The sequence below is a fragment of the Hippichthys cyanospilos genome, chromosome 5 (assembly GCF_059441005.1).
Source record: "Hippichthys cyanospilos isolate Australia breed blue-spotted pipefish chromosome 5, RoL_Hcya_1.0, whole genome shotgun sequence".
NCBI classification, from domain to species: domain Eukaryota; kingdom Metazoa; phylum Chordata; class Actinopteri; order Syngnathiformes; family Syngnathidae; genus Hippichthys; species Hippichthys cyanospilos.
The window spans coordinates 8,471,674-8,498,817 of NC_142373.1; the positions used below are offsets into that span (position 1 = coordinate 8,471,674).

A 27,144-nucleotide genomic window follows, 5' to 3' on the forward strand; every position below is an offset into this window, starting at 1 on the left:
CAGTGTCGCCACGCATACAACGCATACAGGTCATTACACGCTTGTAATTTGATGCAAGGAATGGAAATCAATGATGGCACAACATGTTTACATAGACAAAGCATGCAATTTTCAACTAATTTGATATATTTTTTAAAACTTTGAAATTTGTCATAGCGCTCCATTATTTAGTCACTGAATAAAATGGACCCAGTTTGTTATGAGGAGTTTGTCATTTTTACTTGTAAACTTCAGAATGGCTGAATTTGTCGTCAAATTGAGCCTGCTGGAAAATAAAAAGGCTACCTATGTCTGGCTTCAATTTTTTTTGTTTTTTTGTTTCTGCAAATATTTGCAGGGGGGGGGTCCCCAGAAAGGGGTCCCAGACTCTAAAACATTGAGGTTTCCTTTTCCCCATAACGCTGGCACTGAAAGAGTTAACGCCAGGTTACAATTAGAACATAAACGGGATTGTCAAACTTAAAAAGGAACAGTAGTCCTAAAAGGGGGTGCGCGCCTCGTTAAAGAAAGCAAAACATTCGTGACTGCTGGCGCGCACCCCGCGGAGGACGCTTCGCGTCAAGAATGAGCGGGCTTCTCCGACGACGCCTTCATTTCTTTTCAAACGTTTTCTTAAGCGGGTTAAAGCAGGTTTCACTCAGTTTTGAGTTAGAAATGAGGTATATTGGTGCACCCGCGCTTCATCTGTCAACATTAAAACAAAAACAAACAGCACGGTGGCCGGACTTATCGTACGGCGCCACCGGGAATCAAAGCCGGTCGACAAACTAGCACAAGCCTGAAACAACGCCTCCTCCTTTGTCGCCGACAAGTGAAAAAGGGTATTTACAACAATTCCTTGATATCATGAAGAAAAACCAATGCATATTTGAATTTGTTATTTAAACATTATTGAGGACAAAAACGATATTGGAGCCTTGAGGGACTCCGCAAGAAACGTTGCTGTAAATCTAGGGTTAAATTTGGCCAAACTATCTTTGTATTTTCCCCCCGCGTTTCAAGGCGCAAACTTGACGGGACCGACGGCGCATCTGCTGGTTGCAGCAAACAAGTGCACTTTTTTTTTTAACCCCAATTTCTATAGGCCCGACCGGTAGAAAATTAGAATCTGCCAAATGAGGTTAATGAATCTTTATGGCCGCCCAATTCCATTTTTTTTTTTTATTCAGTGGTGGAATAACTGGGTCAGCAGACTGCTTTTCTGTAGCCTACAATGATCACTCATTCGCATCCGCGCGTCTACCTGTTGGGATTATTCGTAAAGCTTTTCATACAGGCATTGTTGTAGTCACCCCTAAAATACATAGCGTAGGTAGCCACGCAAGCACTCAAAATGCCCAAAAGGACACGCGACGACGCACCTGGCGACACTAAGCTGAAACGGGCACACACTCGCACACATGCTACAATGCCATCATGTCATCTACGTAAAAATAAGGCATAAATGAGCACATTTATCATCTTTGTCAAAGAAGAAAGCCAGTGATCGTGCCCTCCCGTACAATATAAATCAGTTAAAGGCATAAAGTAATCAAATAAAAAACAAACAAAAGAATGATTGTTTAAAACAGCACAGCAAATCAAGCCCAAAGTGACTCAACCAAAAACATGAATATATAAATTTCAAAATAAACATACTTCAGAGTCTCGGCTCTGTACGTCATAACGCCTCCTCCCGGCGGAGCGACACGCTCGCTGACTGGCGCGCCCACTGCAGTGTTTCGTTCTATTCATTCTTTTTTTTTTTTTCTTGACACTTACAAAAAAAAAAAAAAAAGGACGATTCGGGGGCAATTTTCTTTTGAGCCATAAACACTACATTCAGTCTTATGAACATACAGGTTCAAATATAAAATATGAATATCTTACACGTTTATATTTATATATATATATATATATATATATATTTCAAAGTATAGAATTATGAAAGGAAACTTCTGATTCTTAGGTCTTTCCTCAGATAAATATATCAGTAACATCCTATGGCACCGATGGCGTCCGGTTTGTCTGGCTTACTACACCGCAGCGGGCTAGCTAGCTAGCACCGGCCTCCGTCGGCTTCAAAGACGCGCGCGGCCACGCGCCGGCCGAGCTGCGAAGAGAAAGGCTATCGCTTTGGCGAGAACGAGCTCTTCGTCGATCGCCGTCAAAGCGCCGAAGAGGCAAATGAAAATAGTAGTACTAGAAAAAGCAGTAGTTGTCCTATCATGTATGCTTCCTACGTAGAAGGTGTAAACGGCGAGCCAAACGTTATACATTCCGCGCTCTTTTATACACAGAACTTTCTCGAAACGTGAGCATTATTGAAGCGCCGCTGAGGTATATTCAGTCAAAATTGGTCGACGGGAAAAAAGTAGACGAGGATGTCTTGCCGCCTGCGCCGGCCGCTCGCTGCTATTTCGTTGGCGAGAAGCGGCAGAACGGTGACGCCATCGCGCGGGGTCCGATCGAACGCGCGGCACATAACGGTACTCGGCCAAAAAGTTGGGGGTGACCAACGGAATCCAACGCGGGTTCAAACAGGAGCCATCTACTGGGCGGTATGTGCGGACTATGGATGGGCATTTGACAAATTCAACAATGGTTATTTTTTGGTCAACGTGACAAAACGAGGAAGGAAAAAGTGGGGTCTTGTGCTTCACCCTGTTCACGTGTTTCTTTTTTTCAATCAAATTTACTGTACTCGATGAGTTATGGAGAACCTGGCATCATCAAAAGGAATGGAAATGCGCTCGGAACGTTTGAAACTTGTTTTGAGGAGCGAACTAGACTGAACCAGTGGCGCCGCTCTGCTGGCGCCAACTTGCACTAATCGCTTGTGGACAGTACCAATGGATGAATTAAAAAAGATGTTCGATGGCACCAATACGCCACTCTTGAAGAGTCCCCGTTAACAATACTAAAACCTTTGATAAACAAAACTTCCCCAAACAGGCCAAAGGCGGACATATTCCAACATGGCATTTCCCTTCTAATGTCTTGAAATGAATGGGAATTTTCTCCTCATTTGGAATTCACTCGTTGCAATCGCTGCCCCGAGATCGGCCAATACTCGAACCGGCGGCCGTGGCGAGTGCCCGTACCTCGAAATAAGGCCAGGTAACAGTCCAATATCAATACTCGCCCATCCATGAAGAAAAATCGATATTTCTTCTCCAGACAGATTACGCTGTGATTTTCCGTGGCTTGAATTTAGGTTTGAGCTGATGTCAGACGTTCCGGTTGATTGTGAATCCACCAGCAGCGGATTCGTTTTCAGTTATTTCTATGAATCGGCAAATCCCCGCATCAATTCCAATGCCCATCCTTAGCGTCGACATACTGAAGCGAAAGCACAAAACCTGCTCGTCGCAGAAGCTAAGCAATTGGGGAAAGACTGGGAGGGCGAGCTGCTTTGCAACTGCCCTCCTCCAACCCGTCAACGTCAGTGCTCAGGCGCGCCCGCTATTGAGGAAACCCACTTTGGTTCAAGCTGTTGTTTTATGGCTGAAATATTAGTACAAAGCCCCTGCTTCACAGACACCCAAAAGCTGCTACTTGAACAGTTAAAGCAGAGCCATCTGATGGCTCTTGGAGCAAATGTTAGGCAAGGCCTAGAGAAATAAAAATAGGAAACCAATATGTCATGCTCCAACCCAGCCCTTGCTTTGTTTTTGGTCAATTGTGCTGCCAATTATAATCGATGAAAGACGCTCAAAAAAAAAAAAAAAGTTATCTTTGGAAAATGATCAAAATATTGCATCTTTATATTCGGTTGACTAAATGAAGAAAGATTCTGTTCATAAATATATCGACTAGACTACACCGACTACAATTATTCAAACAAATATTTTTGGTATATCTTAAAGTACGCTGTCACTCGATAGACCGCAGACAACAAGGGAAAAGAAAAGGTCATTTCTCTCACAACAGCTCACCAATCCAGTTTTTTTGGTACAGATACTGTGCACAAGTAGATACGACGGTACTACCATTACAAAGAAAAGGATATTTCAAAAAGGAACTATTTAGCCAAAATCACCATACATTTAGTGTGACCATCACACGCCCTGACAGGTGATCTTAGCTCAAACCGCTGAGCCTTGTGAATCATTTGGTTACTTAAGTTTCAGTGTCCCTCTGAGCTTTACACAACACACGCACCCCCCCCCCCCCCCCCCATCCTTTAACCATTGTTTCAACTCCGTTTTAAAGCTGTTGAAAGTTTTCAGTCATTTTTCCATCAGTGTCTACAATCGGCAACAACAAGCTCGAAGGCTGTAAAAAGTCAGTGTTTCCAGAAAGAGAAACTCATAGAGACACAGCAGGCGTCTCACTGCGCTCCTTAAAGCAATGATAACCTTTATATCGGCCACTTATTACTTGTTTTTAAAGCCTTACAACCATTTTTAAAGAGATATTTAAATCTTAACTTATTAGACTTGCAAAATTGAGACAATGTTAAAAAAATTAAATTAAATACATTAAGACAAACTATGAAAGTAAAACTGATATGATTCATGTCAAGGCATGTCCCAAAAAAGTTAAGTGATCCCCGTTAGTAATAATATGTATTATGAGGTTAGTATTACAGTAAAATCCAATTTTTTTTCCTCAACAAGTTGTTTGGTGAGATCGCACGAAGACGTATGTACAAAATGCGGAGAGCTTGACGGTATCGAGAGGAAACGATCATCCCGCTCCGAGGAACCGGTCTCCAGTCGGCTGCTATGTCCACGGATCATAAAGATTAGAAGAAGCGAACGCGGGAAAAAAAAATATCGAGCACAACCCCGTGTGGTTGCTGCAGGCGAAAGGGATTTGATTAAATAATAATGAAAATAGATACGACGGCGCCGATGTGTTAGTGAAGCGCAAAGTAACAACCTAGTTTGTGCGCCCCGTTTGAAAAGGGCAGCGCGCAGCTCAAGAAAGGGGGCCTTCATTCTGGATGCAGCCGGACTCACTGCGCCTTGGAGGCGGTGGTAATGGTCGTGGCTTGCACAGGCACAGCGGCCGCGGAGACCTGGTGATGGGCGTCGGCGGTGACCTGTAGTCCGCCCGACACCAGGCTGACGGGGTTGCTGGTGAGCAGCGACAGGTTCTGAGGGTTGAGGAAAAGCGGCGTGGTCACAAGATTGGGCGCGTTGCCGCCAGATGTGTTGGCGAACAGCAGGTTGCCGCCGTCCAGCGCCGTGATCGGGATTGTGCCGCTTGATGCCAGGGCTGGAGAGAGACAAGCGCTCGAAAATGACAACGTTGTCTGGCGACTGGTGGGAAAAATCCATCGACAAAAAAACAAATGACCCGAGTGCCCGAGCAGCGGCGTTTATATTTTGAAAGAAATTTGGTGGAGAATCATCCAGCAAACGTATTTTCTGCGCTGTATTTCCTGTTGACGCTCTCCGTCCGTTATTTAGCTTTTGGCGGTGTTCGTGTTAATCGACGTTGTTATCGTCTTGTTTTCAATAAAAGAATACATAAAAAAACTGGCAGAGACCCAACGTATTTTCGCAAACCACGGAGAGGCGCGACGCAAAGATTAAAGAGCCGCAGGTTGCCGACCCCATGATTAGCTCGGCGAGCTCTGCAGGACCATGAAAATCGTCCTAATCATTTGAATCAGGTATGCTTGGGATGCATTAAAAGCGCGCAGGACTGGACTGGCCCTCGAGGACTAAACTTTCAAACCTATGTGTCAGCTATGTACGGTCACTATATTTAATGGCAAACTATTAACTGCGTTTGACCATACTAGATGAAGGCGCGTAATTTGCGACAAATAATTCAACTACATCAAAGGAAGAGGGGTGCGGGAGGCCGAATGCTGTAGAAAATGAACAGTTAAAAAAAATGTGACTTTTCCTGAAAACAGGAGACACTTGGTGTCGATCAGCTGACCTTTTCTCTAGAACTTGCATTTGCATATTCATTGATTCTGTATTTTTAATGAAGCAGGAAGGTGTAGATGTCATTTTAATGAGGTGATTAAACTTATAGTGAGAAAATCCATCAGACACCAATCCCAATTAGGGATATGTTGTCTGTCTGGAGGGGATGTTTAAATGACCTGTCAGTATGCAAGAGAACACATTTATCGCAATCGCACTGTAATGGAATGTCCTTTTCCTTCATGTGATGTACATATTCATGCAGTGTTCATTTGTAAACAGTTTTAGTTCATTTGATATTTTATGAATCCATTTAAAGATTTAAGATTTAATTTAAGATTTTTTTTTGTTTCCTCACCAATAATACACATACTGCATACGAATGAGCGGAAGATATTTGTGGACGCAATACGAATTAAGAAATGATCCGCACCTTGAATGGTGGCCAGCATACTGTTGTTCATGACGGCAGGACTTAGGGCACTGCCAAGGCCGCCGGGAGTCAGACTGAGCACGGCCCCTCTGAAAATATATACTGTAGGTCAGTTGTGAACACTGGAAGAAAAGCAGCAAAGAAGCAAAGAGTCATTGTGGGAAAGGACTAACCCCGGAGGAAAGGAGGAGGAGCCCATCAATCCCGGATTCAGTCCTGCCGCGGCAGCCATGGCGGCAAAGCTCGCGCTAGCGGGCAACTGGGCAGCCCCCTGAAACGCCGTGGACAGACCCGGGGCGGCCACCATCACCTGGCCCGTCCCGAGGGCGGCGCCCATGGACGTCGGGGCCTGGGTGACGATGGCCTGCGCCTGCGTCGTGACTTTACTCTCCGTGGTGCTGGACTGAACGGACGTCGGCGACGACGGGCTTAGAGACGGAGAGCTGGTCACTGCGGTAATCACGGGTGTGGTGGAGATGACAGATGGGGTGTTTGTGACGCCGACTGTTGTGCCTTTGAAAGGAAAGGGGGGGCCTCAGAGGGGAAATAAACTTTACCTGTCCAACCAAAGGACTTCAAGTGTACCAGTGGTGCTCAGAAAGAAAAATAGAATATGAATAGCCGAATAATATTATCAAGCATTTAATCTAAATTTTTCCAATCCTAATTTATATCAAAGGAAAATACAATGGAAGTCGCTTGACCCGTGAGATACCACTTGAACAGGGAACATACCGGTGAAGGATAAACTGGAGACACTGGTGCTGGTGAGAGGCATCACTGGATTTACAGTCAGCGTAGTGGGCGTGCTTATAGTTGGACTGTTCACCAGGCTTGCTGTGCTGGCCACCTTGAAAAACAAAACTATGAATAAGTTGCTATGCCGACATTTAATCAAACAGTGAATGAAAGAAAACGAGCCAAAGAATCTCGTCATGTTTTTGCATGTCCTTACTCACCAACGGGCTACTGGGTGTAAAGATGGTTTTAATGGTGGTGCTTCCAACGCCGCCGGTACTCGGTGGGTTAATCCTTTTTTCTTTCTGACGCCGATTGCAGAACCAGACCCGGATGACCTCCTTTTCCATGTTGAGCTGGTCAGCAATCATGGTTATCTCTTCAGAGGTAGGTTTTTGGTTCTGCTTGAAAAGGGCAAAAAGGCCAAACAGACCTCGTCACTACAGGTGATAACCACAACTTTCAATGTCGCAAATTGGTCCACCAGCCAGCCTACGGAGTTCGTGGCTCCCGATAACACTGGTTTCTCACCTCCAGAAAGCTCTTTTCTAAGGCCACGCGGATGTTGGTTTCGATACTAGTCCTTTTCTTCCTTCTGCGGTTGATCCCCTCAATGCCCATCCCAGGAGAGCCGAGGGCACTGGGGGTGGACAGCCCGTGGTCGGATGTCAGATTCTCTGCACAAACAGCACGGACGCAACGGAAGGAGAGGGAGGTAAAGCCGAGGAACCGGCAAGACGACCGCACCAATCACACGGTGCCCATCAAACCTGATACGGGCAGGTTCGGGGACCAACCTGCGTCATTCAGCCACTTCTCCAGTAATGGCTTGAGTTTGCACATGTTCTTAAAGCTCAGATTCAAGGCCTCGAAGCGAGAGATAGTTGTTTGGCTGAAGTCGTTTCCGTACAGCTTACCCATGGCCAGGCCGACATCCCCCTGGTCACAGGGAGGGACACGGAGAGCGTAACAAAAAAAAGGCTCAACGCTGCAGAAGCCATGAAATGCATCACGCTTGTAAGGTACCTGTGTGAAGCCCAGTTTGATCCGCCTCTGTTTGAACGTTTTGGCAAACTGCTCTAGTTCCTCCAGATCGCTTGGCTCCTCCAGAGTAGGCGTATCAAGCTGTTTGGGCGGTGTCTGACTGTGGGGCAGCGACTGAATGGGTGTGGCTGCCGTAGTACGAGTAGGAGTTGCAGGCTACATGTTGCAAAGGGGAAAAAAGATTTGGGAGAAGGTGCCAAAATGGCCAATTATGAAACATGGCTACCTAAAAACACTCGATATAAAATCCAACACCAACCTGTGCTGCAAGAGTGATGCTCGGTTGCGTCGGCAGGGGGTTAGCTTGGCTTTGAGGTAGTTGAGTGAGAAGACTCTGTGCCTGCAATATGCCTACGTGGTGAACAACAGCAATGAGATGGGGGGGGGGGGATATCAGCTTCTGTTACTATGTTTTCCTTTTCTTTGTAACTGATGTTCTCTTACTCTGCTGGGCCTGTGGTGTCTGTGAGATGATGAACTGAGCGGGTTGCAGCGGAGTGGCGATTGGATGGCCGGGCTGCACCAGCACAAACTGGGGCAGACTTAAGTTTTGCTGCTGCAGCTATCGAGAAGAAAACAATATGGTTTAATACAATACAATATGAAAACAAGATCATTTCAGCTTATGTAATCTATAATGGATACTAATGACAATGTTCAACCAGGTGCCAAGGCAAAAAGGGAATCCTCTACTGGCGCTCGGCCATCACTACAGCTGTTGACGGTTTTGCCCAATATGCATTTGAAGGTGCATTTGGTGAAAAAAAAAAATATATATATTCCCCTTTAATACCACACTCCAAATAGAGGCTTACAGGTTTAGTACACGAGTGCCTTGACCCTATATGAGGAAATCCTATAAATTGACTATAGTACAACAGTTAAAATAAATAATTAAATAAATCAAAATAAGAAAACAAAAACTGTCTGGAATGGTGGTGATTGTAGCTTACAGGAGAGATCTGGATGGGCTGCGACAGGGGAAGCTGGGTGATGGGCGTGGCTGCAGACGCTGAAATACTGGCCCCAGTGGTACCATTCTGCTGGTTGGCTGAATGCTGCACGGCCGCAGCCAGGAGCTGAGCCTGGGCTTGGTGGAGCAACATCTGCTGCTGAGCCGGGGTCAGAGTCAGCTTGGGGAGAAAAAAAGCACAAGAAAAAAATACGTCAAAGCAAATGTGAAGGGGTAAAAATACACGGTTCACTTGGAAATTGATGAGTTAGTACTTCTGTGAAACTTTGGCTGACTTTGATACCTGTGTAGAGTAACAGCGAATAACACTGCGATTGAAGAACATGATGCAAATTAATTTTAAATATTATAAATAGTGGGGGTGGCGCTAAGTCACAAACAAGTCTCAAGTCCTACCTTCGAGTCTGAAGCGAGTTTTTTTTTTTTTTTAAGTTGTGTGTGTGTGTGGGGGGGGTTGGGGGGCAATGTATTTCAAGTCACAGGGGAAAAAGGCGACACTCGTGTGAAATTTTGCGCCTGTGCAACAAAACCAACACGCAGGGGCCTGCGTCCGGATAATAGAGAGCAATCAACGCCGATATCATTGACGAGCTAAGCTAATGACCGCAGGGCAAGCTACAGTCAGACAGTGGCTCAACAAGATGGAGGTTTTATCCATGTTTGGACAATTCCTTATTATACTTTACACACTGATTTCAAAGATGTGACAAACAGGCAGCTGAGGGTTACCATTGTGAGATGTGAAAAAAAGTTCAGAGGCTAGACAAAAATACTTCAATTTACTGCATTGCAATCAATGCTTTAACTATCAAAATCATTAGAAATATTCTTTTTTTTTAAATGAAAAATTTACATGGGTGTAATTGTTAAAGAAACGAGAAAATATTGTTGACATTTTTACAGTACAGGAAAAAAATATGGACACCGACGCGAACCAAGTCATATGACTACATCGCTGATAAATAAGTAGTTTTAAATGGTCCCTGTTCAGTAGGTCAAACATTACTGTACAGTACTGTTTCCTGGTAAATTGTGTCATTTTGGGAAGCTTCAGTAACAGCTAGTGACCTCTGCTGGCAGAAACAAGTAGTGCAGTTAATTTGGAAAAAAACCTTTGAATCCCCACTGAAGTGGAATCCTTTTATGAAATAAAGATTAACTACAAATACAGATTTTTAAAATTCATTGTTTACTTATTGTTGTGGTTATGTGGCTCTTAAAAAAACATTGTGACGGACTAATTTATCATTTATATGAATAATTTTCAAACAACATGGATTTGGAGTCACAGGTCATTAGCTTGCAAGCTACGGTCATTAGCCTGTCAGTCCAATTTCCATAAATAATTTATGAATAATTTGGACATTCGCCTTGCATATGTGTGGATGACTAATGGCAGTGCGGCTGACTCGCAGATCAACTGACTTTGCCTGACGTAGCTTGGCGTGACGTCATCTTAATTTGCATATTCAGGTCCACGAATCCAAAGGAGAGATTTGTGCAGACGAGTCTCGCGTGGTAACAGTCGTGCAAACGAGTCGTATTCAAAAGACCTGGCTCTCGCAGATTTTCCCCATTCGTAAACTCAATACGATTTTTAGCCGTACTCACGCGTAAACAATTCAAACTCAACCTACTTTTGAGCCGTACTTGTACGAATTGTCTTTTTGACAGCCATCTTACTCCATAGCAGAGGGGCAGCCACTATTTGAGAAAATGATTAATTTGTAGACTACATGCCACAGGCTCTTGAACGGCTTCTTCGGTCTCTCGGCACAGATTTGAAGGTAGTGACCTAGTGAATATTTCCATCTCCTGGTTTAAATGTTGACAAAGGTATCAAAGTTGATTTAGTGATTTTCTCTTCTGTCACAACAAGACAAATGAGACTAGGCAGGCAAACGGGACGGACACTCGTGCAGGTGAGCCAGGCATAAGTGCAAACATTCATGATGTCGCTCAAATGAAAACCTAGCCAACCAACAACATTTTGCAATGACATTGGGGCATCAGCTACGAAACGCTCAGCGAGCGGCCACCGAGCCGAGACGCGGTTAACCCGCCGGGGCCGCACGGGTTTTGCTTTGAGAAAAATTCAAACACGCTCCGACGGCCACAAAGATGGAACAGGCAGGTGGGCCGATTCTGTTGCGGCAACAGAACCAAGGCGAGCGTTCTTACTTTGGCCAATCGTGTGGCCACAAACCAGGCTGTGAAGGCAAACGGCCACTTACTCCTGCAATCTGCCCCCCGGCCAACATGAGCTGGGTTTGAGGCAACGCGCTCTGCTGGACGGAGGCGGGAAGAGCGCTTCCCGAGTCTTCCGACTTTGACTAGTGGATGGGGAGAGGCATAAGATGAGGACTGTCAAAAAAGTTTTAGGATAAGTATAAATTAGATCATAAATGTTCAACAGTCTACTAAGTGATCCACCTTTGGTGAGTGACTGGAGACTGAGTGAGGGAGAGGGTTTCAAGTCAAAGAAAAAGCGCACGAGCGAGCGAGCGCTTCAAAATGTGCCGCAGCCTTTTGAGACAAGGGAAGAACGAGGGAGGGGAGGTGCTGCAATCGCTAATTAAAATTGCCGTTATGCAGCGCATGTAAATCCTGCATAGATTTGCATATTCCCCGCCATCTGTTTCCGGGCAACGGCGGGAACAGCTAATTAGCATACAGGCTTGATTAATCTGCCTTGTTGCCTGGCGACGGCAAAGGAGCCGGGGCTCATTTAAATGAGCTCGCTCTCCCTGTGTGTGTGTATACATGAGCGCTGAAGAGAAAACCTCTTCAAACTTCACTTAAATACCTTCTTCCACTTCAGCCCAAACTAAAGTGGAACCCGGTTCCTTATGTGACACTGGGAGACTTCAGGTTGTTATCGCCTACTTCCGAGCAATCGATATTCCGGCACTATCACGAAACCAGTTTGTCAAATATAAAGGTCGGTTGATGAAAGTATAGTCAAACTCAAAAGCACCATTTTACCATTTTAAGAGTGCGCCCGAGTTGATTTTTATTAATAACGCTGGATTTAAAAATCATTGTGTAAAGTATGGATTATTGTGACTAATACATCGAGTACGTTTGTCAAAGGGACAATGTAACAGCTGTTCCAATATTGCAGCTGTTTGTTTATATTCAAAGCTCAGCCCGCAGCCAACATGATATGACAAATTTCAGCATCCAGCACCCTCAGAATGGTCACGGGAGACTTTCGTCTACGAACAATCTCAGACAACACAGACCACAACATGAGTTGCAATAAACTTGAGCTGAAAGAAAAATCCACTCTAACTCCTGATGATTCCACTTTCAGAATGAATTGGGAGAGCATGCGTCACCTGTTGGAGGAGGGCTTGGGCGTGCGCATTGGTGATTGCACTTGTGGTTGGCACGGTCGGCCTCTGAAAGTCCAATCCATTGACTGGGATCCCTGTGGATGCAAATACATGAAGTCAGACATCTGATGAGTTCAAGAATGCTTTTGCGAAAAAAACAAACAAAAAAAACATGAGAATAGACATTCGCAATGAAGACAAATGAATGAAGGAACGTCATAAGTCATTTCCATTTGTGCAAGGCAAAGACGTTATTGCAACATACACTCATTGCTTTGGTTCCATTAAGTCATACAAAAATGTCAGGCGCCGTTGGACATCAGTTAAAAGTAAGAAGAGAGATCTGTTAAAAGTCAGTGAGCAAAAGGAAGGAATAATGTAGAGGTCACTTACCAGTGTTCCTGTCACCACTCTCCATTGCACATTTAGTAGTTTCTGACTGGTGATTCACTTTAACATCTGCAAGGCAGACAGGAGACAACACTTCAAACCTAGTCGTTCTCTTTCATCTCTAGTTGCCTGAATGTATTTTGTTGTTCATAATACAACCCGCGGAGGCCAAAACAGCAAACGCAAATAAGCGCGACAGTCTAAAAGTGTCTATAAACGATCAAGTCGAGTGCTTTTTTCACACTGAGCAGTTAACTAATGAGAAAGGAAAAACTCACCAGCATAAACTCCACCTGTGGTTTCAAGCATGGTTGCAGAGACTACCGAAGAAAAAAAAAAAAAAAATACCTCTGTTGGGCATACCCCCACTCGGCACCCCCCCACCCCACACAGCGCGTCCGACACGACGCTCCTCCCACTGCCCCTTCCCCTTTTCAGTGGCCCGCAAGCAGCAGTCAATGGCAGCAGTAGCGCTTCACTGAGTAACACTGGGATACGCGCACATGCGGCGTTAACGGGGCTTACGCAAACAACCCCCCCTTCCCTCTATCGTGTTCTCTGGCAGCCCTGCCCCTCTCGCTCTCTCGCTCTCTCTCGCTCTCTCTCGCTCTCTCTCGCTCTCTCTCGCTCTCTGGCTCCATCAGTTGCTGTAGTTGATGTAGCTCCTGCGTCACACAACTCAAAAGTTTTTGGCTGCTCTTGTTGTGCCACGGCAAGAAAGGTAGAACCGATTGCAAAAAAGAATGCTGTGATGACGACCATTGGACCAGACGGGGCTTGCCAGAAGCAATGTTTAGCCACTTTTGTATTTACCGCACGGACGCTTGTTGTTGATGGATCGCCGACCTCCGTATAGCAATACTCAAAAATGTAGAGATGTCTGGGGCCGCTTTAAACTAAAACAAAAAGAGAAAATTAAGGTTTTATGTGAATTTAGCAAGATGGAGATGACGGCGCTTGGAGACGAGGAGAGAAACGTAAAATATGGGACGCGTGCACCTAAGTTTTGCGCTGGTGCGCAAAAGAAAATGGATATGGGCGCAATACAAAAATCGCGAGTAGAAAAAAACGCCGTCCTAAGCGGTCATATGAGTGTGAGGGTAAAAAGATGTGGAACCCCGATTTTCATGAAAAATACTTTTGGGTGGTTTATCCCAGCTTATTCAAGAATTTTTCGGGTTAGAAATAGTACACGCATGTGCGTTTCATTTTGAACTCATTCACTTGCCAGCCCAGTGAAAAACTATCTTTGACATGGATAGCCAGCATTAGCAGCAAATGATGTTCATCTGCGAAAATACGGTTGTCAGTTGTTTGCTTCAAGTAAGTATTATTCGATAAATGTAAAATGACAAATATAATGATTAACTCATTCATTGCGCCAGCCCAAGAAAAATTGATCTTTGATGTTTATTGCCGTCGTTGGCAGTGAATGAGTTAATGGCAGTTTAAACAATGCATGCATATGACAGTAAAAATCGTTTGTATCTTGAACTTTTAAAATAAGCAGTTAAGCATTAACGAGTGAATGATTTTAAGAAAAAAACAATTCTGACAGAGAGTATTTTTTCGCCCCAAATCAAGCTAAAAACTAAATTATCTGAAAGTTTAATCAAGCTTATTTCAATAATGAACAATTGCGCATTCAACGTTATGCCAATTTACTTGGCGAACAAAGTTTTTCCTCTTTTGCTGGAGTGAAACAAATGACAAGTGCAGCTGGCGCACTCCACCCCAAGCCGCCTCTTCCAACTCTATAACGATGCATAATCAGTATTCAGCTGATTAAAGCCTTATGCAAATCTTCCGCCGCCTCGTTAGCGATGCAAGACTTTGAAGTCCTGCGAGTGACGCATTTCACACCGGGACGAAACGAAAGCTTTCTGCATAATTTAAAGGCCCCTATAAATATTTATCAGACCATTAGCATATTAATTGGATGTCTTTTGGAGGGCGATAGGAAAAAAACGAACTGGGAGTAAAGAGGACAGCGAGGAGCTGCGACGGGAAGGGGAGCGCACGGCTAAAGATTAATTAGGTAAGAGCAGGTAAAAGCCGGAGCTATCCCAGACATCAGCGCGAGGGCCGGTTCGCAGACTGTATTAGCGCAAGGGCGGCTACCGAGAAGCCACGGCATTCAGAGACCCCGGGGATCGGGGGCATTAAAAGGAGGACTGCGGGGTTGCGAGGGTACTCAGTCGACGGGAAAGAAATAACTTCACATTAATGCAACACAAGCACGTCATTAGTGGCGGGACCCCCTGCGGCTCGAGCATTCCACAGCAAGTGGGTGGCAGGCGGATTGCTGCCGATGTTTATGAAGTGGTTGTGAGGGCGGATTAGCATATTTAGATTAGCTTTTACATTTGATTAGCATTTCACTGGTGCCGTCTTAACTAGTGTATTAATCCGGTGGGGGAAGTGTGTTTGCGTGGGGCCCAACCACTGGGCTGGAATGCGTGCTAGAGGGAGGAGCTTAGCAACTAACAGCTTTAATCAACTTCTACGCTTATGCGCCCCAGCAACCATTAGCCTGGAAAGGTGCAACACTGACCGGTTGAGTTACACTATCATTAACTTCTACATCTCAATGTCAAATTTGCCAGACAGTTAATATTTCCTTTGATAATAATTCAGCTTGTTTATAGGCACTTCTTACTTATGGTGTCCACCAAACTTGAGGATGGTTTGGAGATGTAATGACGGCTGAGCTAAAACAAGTGTGCGGCCATTGAAGCTCAGGTTTGTAACTGACTCCAGAACATAGCGTGCCAAAATTTAACTTTTTAAATCGGGCCTCAACTTCGTCCGTGTCACCAGCTCATATTTAGTGAAGCCCCCCCCCCCCCAATTGGTGACTTTGTGGCTCGATAATCTAATCATGCAGCATGGTTACTCCAACCGGTAGGCCCTGTTTAGACACGTTCGCATAATTACATCAAGATCTAGAGAGGGCGTGGGCTTTTATTCAAACATTTACGCATTCATTTAGGTGTACGAAAGGAATGTACTTGGATTCATGGGTGGCATATATTAATATATATCCGGATTGTTTTTGCGTGAGTGACGTTTTCTGGATTTGGCCAAATGCCATATATATTTAGTATGAAAGTCATGGAAATTTTGGTATGTGAGGCTCCAGGTAACGAACCCCCTCCTACACAAGCTCGGTGCACTTTAAAAAGGGTAATTAGAAATTTAATTTTACAGGCCGGCACAAATAATATGTTTATATTGAAAAACATTCAAATATTTTTTTAGGAAAAAAATGGAAACACATATGATTATTATAAGAAAATTCATGTGGGAAAACTAAAAGTTGGAAGGCTTTTCTGGTATCCTGTAAATTCAAGAGATTATGCACAAACGGAGAAGTTCAAAGGCTTTTTTCAGATATCTCTTAAAACGTGTGCATATTACTTTAGAAATTGTACATTTAAATAAATCTCTTGGTATTTCAAAAAATACGTTATTGGGAAGTTTGCTTAAAGATGCCTCAGCTGAGAACTTGAAAATTAAGCAGAGTTCAGACAAAAAAGATCATTTGCATAATAATTTGGAAAGCAATGTATTGTGCATTCTGTTGACTTGAACTTGAGGTTTCTAGATCGCTCACACTTATTTTTCTAAACCCAAACATCTCAGTTAACAATCTCACCTTTTGTTTAACACGGGTGATGCTAACACCACGTGAGAGACAGCACAAGTCCCAAGTACAAAGTTATTTCTGACCCTCGACGTAACAAAGAAAAAGACTGCTGCAGAACAATGTATGAGACAATTAACCAGCACGGCGAATTCTAAATGGCTCTCTCATTAGCACAGTTATGTGACAAAGGCTGTCAGTGGCAAATGCGAGCGGAGCCATTCAACACGAGACAGAGACCAAGCCTAATTAGTACATCCATATTCTCCTCCAGCGCCTGTAATCTTACACAAGGAATATGTCAGGATAACGTGTATGTCTTAGCGGTGAGCTGACTGTGAAACATGCTGGATATTATAATGGGCAACATTTAAGATGGAGGCAGTTAACTGCTCAAATCCAGGATGTGGCATTGCTGTGTGGAGCTTGCATAGATTTTATACACCTTTGCCCCACAATAGAGTGGAATGATAAGGAAAATAATGTCATTGAATTGCTTGATTTTGGAGGGATTTGGAGCCCTTTTCTTTCTTTCTTCCCCAAATCAACCTTTAATGTAATCATTACAAGGTACATTAACATTTAAAACATAAAAAAAAGTGACAACATACCATCAAAACAATAAAAGCTATTCTACTTGCTAACAAAAGTTGATTCAATCCAACCTTAGCGACTATGGAAAATTGAGAAACTCAGATTTGTCACTCTAACCAACAAATTGCCATGAATTAACAGGGAGACAGCGGAAGATGCCGTTTCACATATTCGCCCCCTGCTGGCAAGTACACTGTTAACAGTCCGTAAACAGTTAACATTAAGCACACCCACTGTGTGTCCTCAACGTGCATGCCGGATAGTTTTCGAGGTTTTGGCGTTCACACGCAAGTTGCATTTGTTTGGAAATGTAAATGAACTCACAAAAAAATGACTTGACAATTATGTTTTTTTTTGTTTTTGTTTTTTTTTTTAATGAGCGTTAAGCCCTGCAGTGCGAACTTTAGCCCAAGACCCTAATTTCAGTCTCGAAACAACATCATTCAGCCCTAAACCTCACCAGAGCAGGTAGAGAGAAAAAAAACTAAACAATACCATTAAAGAGAAAATCACATTCGATTCTTGGCTACTCCCTATTGAACAAAGGCCCAATTTCAAACACATTGACAAAATTCAAAACATTATTTATGGAATGTAATTGGCCGTGTAAAGAAATAGCTTGTCTTTTGGGGACACAAACGAGTCTCAGATAAGCAAAACATGAAGTATGTGTTCAGTTCTCAAGCGCACAACTGCGATTGGTTGCAATTTCCAACCTCAGTGGCAGAGAAGCTTATGTGACTGGAGCTTTCTCTGTACCTTCGGGAAGGCATGTTCTGAATTTATTACTGCCGCTGATGCATTATTCATAACAACCTTGTTTACATCAATGAATATTCATGAGAACTACAAGGATGGAAACAGGGTGAACTGTATAACTGATTAAATGGGGAAGGTTTGGGGGGGATGCAAATGGTTTCTTATCTGATGTAAATATTCAGGAGTTTTATAAGTCGCTTGTACTTTTTTAGGTTGATTATGATTTCACAAGACAATAAAATTAGACAGAATCGAGTACAGCGATACCTCAAAAGCTCCGTTGTTTTAAAGTCTGGCTAAACTTTACGAGGGCAAACGCTCTTAGTGAAACCATCACAATACACCTCCACCAAATAATGAACTATGTTTATGCTTGACATTTTCCCAACGTCACTAAAGAACCAAACAACTACATCCGCTGAAACATAATGAAGGGTTTAAGGATCAATAATCCTAACGGTACATTTTGTTGCAAAAGTCACCCACTGATTGAATGACTGAAAGTGTTCACTTGATGTAAAAGAATTGATTTTTGTTGGTCCAGACAACCAAAATTAAAAAAAAGGAAAAATCAAATATCCAAAGTATTACACAATCATGGCAATTTTTTGGCCTCTTTGTAAATTTGAATAACTTGATAGTGTAACCATCTAAATTTAAATAGCAAAATACCCTAAGTCAGGAGGTGACTGACACAAGCTCTTTTCAATACACTTTGACTTGCAAAGACACTGCATATTTTCCCTGCCTGAATGCACACCCGCACCATGTAATGCCAGGGGAAGGAATGCTTTCTCCATCAATGCTCTGTGACCACACTTGTATCTCAGAACAGTTTATCTATTAAACAGAATGGAAGCAAAAAGTTTGCCAAGCAAAAGCTAGAACAACAGACCAACATCCCAAAATACCAAACTGCAATAAATTAAAAATACATGCCGCGCATAAATGACAAATGTAGCTTTTGCAGTTTTTCTACTATTTCTATTGAGGAAAATTTTGAACACGCTGGGTGGGACTCAGCCTGGTGCGTGGTGCAGGGGATGGTCGCCGAGGACGAGCCCACCCAGTGCAAAATAGTCCTGTTTGAGTGATCTGGACGGGACATGAGAATCGAACGTGTCTTTTTTTTAATGTATGTATGTTGCTCATCAGTGGGCGTTATGACGGTTTGTTTACTTTCAAACTCAGCCGTAGCAAACATGTTGTGACATCGACGTCTCCGATTCACTTAAATGACAGACTTGGAATCTCTCCACTTTTATCTATTACAGCTTTGACAACAAAGGCATACGTGGGAATTTCCATTCATCGTTTTGTATACTGTTGTATTGTTGTTAAATGTTGTTAAATATTTAACGCATAGGTGTCGAACTGCAGTCCTCGAGGGCCAGTATCCTGCATGTTTTCGAATTTTCTCTCCCCAACACACCTGATTCAAATGATTACTGGAATTCCCCATAAACCGTAAACCCCTAAACCGTAACTTAAAACTGTTATTTATTTTTTTATATTCTACACTATTCGAGGAAGATTGAGCTGTCAGCCACATAAGCTAAGCTTTGACACTCAGATGTGCATTTTCATATTAGCTGTATTCTTAATTACAATAATTACTGAAACGGGACAAGCTGGAGGAGGGGGACATCAGTTGGCTGTTAGCATCAAGTGCAGTTGCTGTTAGCTGAGGTGTTACGGCATTATTTTCATTCGAATAAGCGGCTGGACTGAATCAACGTCCACGCCCATCCTTGTTCGCAGGCAGGAATATTACTAAAACGGAGTGGATCATGAAAAAAATAGGATGTCTCCAGCTGATTCAATTAAGAGTGCACCTGTTAGGGAACACGGAAAGGTATTCTATTTGACTCGTTTATCAATTGCGGTCTTTTGGCATACGCACACAATCATAAACTTGGCAAAACACAGATGCTGCATTTATGGTACAATGAACTTGAACCAAGCAGCGAGGAAAAGGAAAAACAACTTCCGAGTGACACCAGCGAGCGAGCCATTCACTGACAGCTCACGACGTGGGAAATCTGAAACACGTTTAACAAATATATTAACTTACGGATACGAACACAAGAAAATGTGAAGAGTTAAGAAAGATTAGATTTATTGCTGATTTATTGATGAGATTTATTTGCTATAGCTTCTAAATTGTTGCCAAAGTGTTACTCAAGGTAACAAAGACAACATCAGAAATTGACGCCAAAATAAAGGGTGTATTTGGAGCATTGCGGTCGCAAGCTCTTCGTGAACTCGGAAATGATCGTAATCATTTCAATCAGGTGTGTTTGAGAGAGAACGTTTGTAAACATGCAGGATACCGGCCCTTGAAGACTGGAGTTTGACACACGCATCTTGTTAGATAAGCCACCCCCCAACCCCCTTTTAAACAAATAACAGAAAACACAGTGGCATCAAGCTGTGTCTTGTCCAGTCATGAAAGCTCAAGTGAACAGTTAAGAATGCCCTGGCTGCCTGTTATTATTGTGCTTTTCCGGGAAGCGGGCCTCTCACTGGTGCCCCGGGGTGGGGAGGGGGGCAGTAGGAGGGGGTACAGGTACAATCTTTGTACCTGTGCATTGGGACAAAGGTGCCGCCAAAAAGTCGAGCCTTCTTTAAAAAAAACAAAAACCGGTGGCGCGTTAACTGCCCCCAAAAGTGTGCAAAACTAAGCGCAACTCACAATCGTCGCAATGGCGAGCACCCTAAAAGATAACCGGTGTTTTCAACACAATTCAAAGCCTATTCCCGGGCTTGTTGTCGCCAGCGCTCGATGAAATGTGCTCAACGCCGCACTCCGGTTCGGGCAGGCCCCGCATGAATAACACAACAGGCTACTGTAGCTCCACAATGAGCCAAGCACAAAAGGATGGTGAAAAAAAAAAAAGAGGAAAAAAAAGCACACCGAAAGTCGCCAGGTACTAACCGCATCGCGACAGAAAAGAAACGAACGCTTGTTTTCGTTCAACGCTTTACAACTGAAAACAGCGTAGCCCGATGCTCGGCTCGCGAAAAAAATGAATATGCAAAGCTGGTTCAAAATGCAGCGCACACCTTTTTGCCATCAACACAAAGCCTAGCACTTAGCATTGGAGGCTAACGCTAGCTAGCTCGCTCGCTCGCCATTTCAACCTAAGCGCACTTCTTCTCGCAAGAAATAAAAGTGTCGCACACGGACGCGGCTTTGTGTTTATTAATAAAATATGCTAAGTTGTGTTTGTCGACAGAGGTATGAATATGTAGCGGCCGTACGGGCGTCTAATCACACAAAGGGGGAGGCATGTTTCTCCGTGTAATTTGTCGTCGTTTCCTGCTATGTCAAATTACAGCTGGCTAGCGTTTACAAAGCTGATTAATCAAGTGGGTCTGGATGGTCCCGTGCCGATAAGACGACCTTCGCTCCCCCGCGTGTACATTCGCTCCTGATAAATTGTAGCGGCCGTTTGAATAAGAGTATGAATATGTAAAATGCTGTAATCATTACCTGCTCCCGAACTCTCATCTTGACTCGCTGCTCCTCCGTCCGCCATTTTGAATATTTAACCCGAAAATCCCAGCCCTGCCTGCTGGGCGCGCGCACGCGTACTAGCACGCGCGACCTGTGCGACGTAAATACAGTACCGAGTGACGTTTTCTTCCCTTCGTAAAATTGTCTACTTCATCCGTTTAATGGTCTTCTGCTGTAAATTCAGTGAAAAGTGTTAAGTGAAAAAAGTGGTGTTCTTTATCAATCGGGGGACCTATTGTTTCCCTCCTATGTGTTTTTCTTATTTTGCGAAAACTAAAAGTACCATGTAAAAAATAGTATTTCTTCACTATATTGTTATTGTTCACTCATTCGGAGCTAAAGACGTATTTGTGTGAGAGACACCGGAGGAGAGGTGGGTGAAGTCTCTTGCCAGAGGACGCAATGGCACATGACACAGACAAAAGGGGATTGAGACGGCCCTCGGGTTAATGGGTGACCCGCTGGAGCTCCTCAGCCATGGCTTCCCTGTATGTGGGTCTGTGGGTATTTTTTTACTGTGCGGTGACATTAAAGGTGATTTAGATGTCATACCTCGTTCTGGTCATTGTCACACAATTGTGACAGGAAATTAGATTACGTGTCTTTCCGAACCATGACACCAGATTACCATAAATCACCCATTGAAAGGTTTTTTTTTTTTTTTTTTTTTGCCAGATGTAAGCAAATATTTTGCACAATTTTTATTAGCAGGTTATTTTTCAAACTGGAAGCCCACAAAAGCCCATCACAACCACTTAAAGTGATTTTGGCCACAATACTACAGTGTATTATAGAAGCGGTGGTGTTAGTAGCGTGTGGGAGAGCTATTTGATGGAAACTTGCAGGCGACAGAGTGCAAACACCATGCAGTGAGCAGAGTATTCATCACAGGGGTGGGGGGTCACTTAGACGCTACTTCTTGGCACAGAGTACACGGCTGACTATCGCTTATGAGATTGTTAAGTGACTTCTGAGCACATTTAATGTCGAACAATCCAGAATTCCATCCATTTTTTTCAATTCAGGCTTGTTTAAGAGGGAGTTTGCTGATTTGAATGCGGTCCTACCCCACTTATCCTTCACCTCCCTTTGAGTCTCAGACCAAAGCCACGCCCCTCACTGTCATGCACCAGCATGATTCTCAAACATAGGAATTCATAGGTGGTGATTAGATACCGAGTACCGTAATCCCCCGAATATAAGATGAACGCGTATAAGATTTTCTTGGGTTCATATCCGTAAATGTTATTTTGTTGAGCGTAAAGTTAAGTGTGTTTCAGAAGTTACTCTTCATTGGATACACCCATACTTTTGGTCTTCATTTTTGGGGGAAAAAAGTGTCTTAAATTTGGCGAATTACGGTAAATACTGGTGACAGTATCGCTGATACCGACATTTAGTCCGTTTCCGTTCATAAAATATGTAAATTAGTTGGTTTGTCAAAGGCCTCTTCCGTGACTCAACTTCATTTATGGTGGTGCTAGATAAGCTATAAGGAGGCAGGTTCCCTCATAAAAGAAACGGTTTCTCCGCGAGTGTCCTAATTGTCCAATACTACCCTCTATAGGTCAAAGTGGGGAATGTAAATGTGCATGAATTTGAGGTTGGTGAGTCCCCTGAATACAACAAAAAAAAACATCTGGTTTCATAATCTTGGTTGAAACTTTTTGTCAAACAATGTATTGATAAACACCATGTTTATATCGTGTCCACTCATATTTTTATTGACAAAAAAAAAATGAATTACTTGGATGAAACATCAAGAAACTGAATGCGTTCCACTTTGGAAGGTTCCCTCTTTCTATGAAACCGTTATTGGTGGTTTGGCGTCACGTGGCCTATAACCGTTCACTTATTACCTGGAAGAGTGAAACACGCCACACCTTTGTGAGCAATCACAGAGAAGGTTAGGCGGCCTTTTTTCCGACGACATCACTTTGGCACTTTACGTGTATTCAGAACAATGACGCCCAAGAAGCGACTTGAATGGCAGAATCTACTTCTGATATTAACAGGTACAATGCGTTGTTTTTTGGAGGCGATTTTACGTTAATTCCACACCACGCCTTGTTTATATGATCATGAATGTCAATCATTTATCCAGCGCTTTGCCATGAAAAGCGGAACCCTCCGAATTGCTTTGTATCGTTGTCTTACAAAAAGAACATATCGAAGTTTTTTTTTCCAATAATCTAAAAATAAAATGTCATTCTTTCGAAATGACAATGAAAATACTCATTACATGCAATCACTTTTTTTCTAATTTAATATCATGGAATATGTTTTTACATTAAATTCAAGGGCTACCAGATCGATCGTACGCGTTATCATTTCAGTGGTGAGCACCTGCAGGAGTTTGGAGGTTTCGATCCCACAGGAAGAATACGAGGCCGCAAGTGGAGGAGATATCACACTGACATGTTCCTTTAGGCCTGCAAAACCCGACTTCACCATGTTGATTCTCGCGTGGGAAGCATATCCGGACGTGGTGGAGGATCCGATGGTGAGCCTTTCATTGAATGCATTTGCCCCATTGCCCGCGGATTGCGTTGGGCCTTTGGCGTTTTACACGGTCTGATGGGGCAGTTTTTCCTCCTTTTGGGTGACTCTTCTCAAAAGATAACACCATGCCAATATTGATATTGTACAGTATATACAACTAACAAGTGAACCTGGCATTAACTCTCACCGTGTTACCTTGGGCATCGTTATTTTTGTTTATTTATTGTAAATTTGCTGTTCATTGCCCAGGAACCCGTGGCCACCTATTATTTCAACAACGCACTGGACATCGCCCCCGCGTATGAAGGTCGAGCGTCGATGGAAGTGGATGTTGCCAAACGAGAGAGCAGACTACGCCTGACGAAGCTGAGCGTAGGAGACAGTCGTCACTTCCAGTGCAGCGTCAAGATACCGAACGACGACGGAGGAACAACTGCGGCCTCCGCCTCCCTTCTGGTGCTGGGTAAGAACAACCCACAGGCTGTGGCTTCACGCTGGACGCTCCGTCCAAAACAAAAAATCACTTATGACGCCATGTGTTTTGTCTTCTCGCAGTTGCTCCCTCCAAGCCTCTGTGCAGGCTGCAGGGAACAGCGGAATATGGGCACAATATCACCCTGGCCTGCATGTCTCAGGAGGGATCGCCAAAGCCCACCTATGCATGGAAGAGCTACAGTGTAGAAAATATACCCAGGAACTTTCCACCCAAGACTACTGAGAGTATGTTAGCTTTTGAACAAACTTACATCAATTTATTATAGTGAGACCTCCTTTCAAACACTACCGTAAATGGTACTGCTAATTGCAAAAACATGCCTCAAAAGTCAATTAGAACTTCTGAAATGAGTAAATGTTATTACACGTTACACTTCTGGGAACATTTTCTACGAACGTATTTGTGACACCGTCGTAGAAGGGTACCGTTGATGGCAGGAAAAAAAATGAAGACAAAAAAATGTGATGATAACCATAAAACAGGAATGTAACATTAAACTAAGGCCAAACAATGCACATGTCAACGAACTGTTTGAGGATGAACTAAATCAGTTCCAAAACATCATTATTTCGGGTGCGGCCCGCGCGGCCCGGTACCAGTTGATCCACGGATCGGTTTCATTTAAAGTACCGCTGTGTAGAAAACTTTTACTGGATGATGGAACAAACTGATATTCATGTATTGCCTCTGGGATTTATTTTCTCAAAATATTTTCACAAAATGATATAGGCTAAGGTTCGACTACCAACGGTTAACTCTTTGTGAGGATGGCATGATTTCCCAGATGCGTTTTCTTTACCATAGAGGATGGAGCACTATCCCTGGTCAATGTTTCAAGAGAGACGTCCGGATTCTATATCTGCGAATCAACAAATCGAGTTGGCTCCGATTTGTGCAACTTCACCTTAGCGGTGATGCCTGGTGAGTGTCAACCTCTTGCTGTACTGTATGTGTGGTCGAACAGAACAAGTCACTACACTACATAGTTATTCAGGGAAAAGGATTTGATTGTACAGAAATCATCAAAGTAGCTGGCCTTGAACACATCTTGTCTGTTGTTTCTTCCACACTCTAGGCCGCATGAACTTTGGGTCCACTGCGATTATAATCGGTGGGGTTGTTGGTGGATTTCTTCTTCTCGGCATTCTCATCTTCTGCTGCTACAAGAAACGCTCTAAAAAGAACGAGAAAGCTGAAGGGTATGTCCAGTGTGGTCCTGAATGCCTCTTTCAAAACCGATAGTTCATATCAAAGGTGTAAGCGCCAATCAACTTTTTTATCTTTTGCCGTGTCTGTTCTTGATGCCTCAGTTCCCCCAAAGAAATGGAGTTTTCAGACACTTCCGAAGCCAGAACTCAATATCGGGATGAAGAGTCTAACGTTGAGACAAAGCAGTCGGAATACAAAGACACAGTTGCCTCCAAAAGTCCCAACACGGAAACTGCTGGATTCACTCCGAAAGAGGATTATCGCAACTCTTCCGACAGCGGTAGACATCTAAACGAACCGGATGAGGATAGCCGGCGAGATCGAGACCGCCTTGATAGGAATGAGCCCGGAGGAAGTCGCGACAGGCTCGACGATCGGCGCGATCGCTACGGCGGAAGTCGAGATGGCCTGGACGAACGGAACGACTACAGGGGAGCTCGCGACAGGCTCGGAGAACGTTACGGCTACGGGGGAAGCCGAGATGGCCCCGACGAACGGATCGACTCCGGGGGCAGCCGAGATGGCCTCGCCGAACGTTACGACTACGGGGGAAGCCGAGACGGCCTCGACAAACGGAACGACTACGGGGGAAGTCGAGATGGCCTCAGTGATCGGCACGGTCCCTATAGGCTCGACGATCGGCGTAATGGTAACGGCGGCCGTCGAGATGGCCCCGGAGAAGGAAACCGCTATGGCGGAAGTCGTGATCGCCTCAATGACGACTATGATCACTAGCTTTTCGTTGATGTCCGGAAAAAGTTGTGCTAATTTAATGCAGCGTTTTGTTTTTAACATCCAAGCCAGGGATGGGCAACTTACAAATTTTGCACAATTGCTACATACAAAGGACCACGCAACATACTAACCAGATGCCATTTTAAATATGGACGATATACTGTATATGCATTGATAAAAAATACATGCTCTTAATGCATTTTAGTTTTCAAAATACATTTCTCAATGCATGTAGAAAAGCTCCACTATTCAACAGCAAAAGGCTTGCAGCAAACAAATACCGTAATTACTCAAAGAGCCATGAATGGGATGCACCCTTAAATTGGGGGTCAAATTCTGATATTTTCTATCATAGCGTGTATAAGATGCACCAACACTTTGGTAACAATGTCCAAACTCTAGCAAAACAGAAGAAATCTCATCTTCCTAAACTCTTCATATTTTCATATCCGTAAGTTATAAAATTGTTAAGCGTGTTTGAGATTTCCCACATTGTGAGCAGTCTGTGAACGTCTCACCAGTGTACTGTCTAAGCTATCCTTTTCCTCATGACTCTGTTTGGATGCACTTGGACGTCGGCTCAGTCTGCTCGCTTCTTTTATTGGAAATAATGCCGTAACAACCTCAGCAGACACGAGCTGCAACAGGCATTTGATGCTAACAGCCAATTGACAAAACCTGGCTTATGTGGTTCTAACAAAATAATAACTGCCCATCCCTGATATAGTGATTGTATTAATTTTTTTTACCACTTTAGAAAACTGACTTTTTTCCCCCCGCAGCTTTAGTACACCATGCTATTGAAATTTGAATTTAGTTGCAAGATTCTTTAAAAATATTTTCCAGCAACATAATTTCTAATAATTTGTTTTGTCACTACTGAAATACTTCCAATCG

At 43.6% G+C, this 27,144-nt stretch overlaps 2 protein-coding genes across 9 annotated transcripts; one reads left to right on the forward strand and one right to left on the reverse strand.

Moving 5' to 3' along the window:
• Positions 1-4,168: 4,168 nt before the first annotated feature.
• Positions 4,169-21,351, reverse strand: pou2f1b (POU class 2 homeobox 1b). 7 transcript variants are annotated; one of them, XM_088414457.1, is made up of 15 exons: positions 21,282-21,351; positions 12,790-12,855; positions 12,400-12,491; positions 11,293-11,391; positions 9,039-9,218; positions 8,530-8,647; positions 8,345-8,436; positions 8,068-8,241; positions 7,839-7,980; positions 7,573-7,718; positions 7,263-7,442; positions 7,039-7,153; positions 6,477-6,816; positions 6,304-6,392; positions 4,169-5,205 (listed from the first exon to the last, which is right to left on the reverse strand). In XM_088414457.1, exons 1-15 carry the CDS (start codon positions 21,325-21,327, stop codon positions 4,943-4,945), a joined length of 2,142 nt encoding a protein of 713 aa, XP_088270583.1. In that variant the 5' UTR covers positions 21,328-21,351; the 3' UTR covers positions 4,169-4,942. The 7 variants fall into 7 exon arrangements, with proteins under 7 accessions (XP_088270583.1, XP_088270582.1, XP_088270581.1 ...); XM_088414456.1 differs by having other exon boundaries at positions 7,263-7,445; XM_088414455.1 differs by having other exon boundaries at positions 7,573-7,727.
• Positions 14,667-27,138, forward strand: LOC148423335 (V-set and immunoglobulin domain-containing protein 1-like). Of its 2 annotated transcripts, none has more exons than XM_088414466.1 (7): positions 14,667-14,824; positions 23,642-23,808; positions 24,057-24,270; positions 24,363-24,527; positions 25,108-25,224; positions 25,379-25,502; positions 25,614-27,138. In XM_088414466.1, exons 2-7 carry the CDS (start codon positions 23,758-23,760, stop codon positions 26,245-26,247), a joined length of 1,305 nt encoding a protein of 434 aa, XP_088270592.1. In that variant the 5' UTR covers positions 14,667-14,824; positions 23,642-23,757; the 3' UTR covers positions 26,248-27,138. The 2 variants fall into 2 exon arrangements, with proteins under 2 accessions (XP_088270592.1, XP_088270591.1); XM_088414465.1 differs by lacking the exon at positions 14,667-14,824 and adding an exon at positions 23,203-23,320.
• The last annotated feature ends 6 nt before the right edge of the window (positions 27,139-27,144 follow it).

Excerpts from the sequence above, each read along its gene's own strand:
- pou2f1b (XM_088414454.1), bottom strand. The coding sequence starts at position 21,327 with ATGGCGGACGGAGGAGCAGCGAGTCAAGATGAGAGTTCGGGAGCAG. Across the intron at positions 12,856-21,281 it reads AGATGAGAGTTCGGGAGCAG|ATGTTAAAGTGAATCACCAG; the intron begins GTAATGATTACA and ends TCTGCCTTGCAG. Across the intron at positions 7,981-8,067 it reads TCAAACTGGGCTTCACACAG|GGGGATGTCGGCCTGGCCAT; the intron begins GTACCTTACAAG and ends CCCTGTGACCAG.
- LOC148423335 (XM_088414465.1), top strand. The coding sequence starts at position 23,269 with ATGACGCCCAAGAAGCGACTTGAATGGCAGAATCTACTTCTGATATTA. Across the intron at positions 23,321-23,641 it reads TCTACTTCTGATATTAACAG|TGGTGAGCACCTGCAGGAGT; the intron begins GTACAATGCGTT and ends TTATCATTTCAG. Across the intron at positions 24,528-25,107 it reads TCCACCCAAGACTACTGAGA|AGGATGGAGCACTATCCCTG; the intron begins GTATGTTAGCTT and ends TCTTTACCATAG.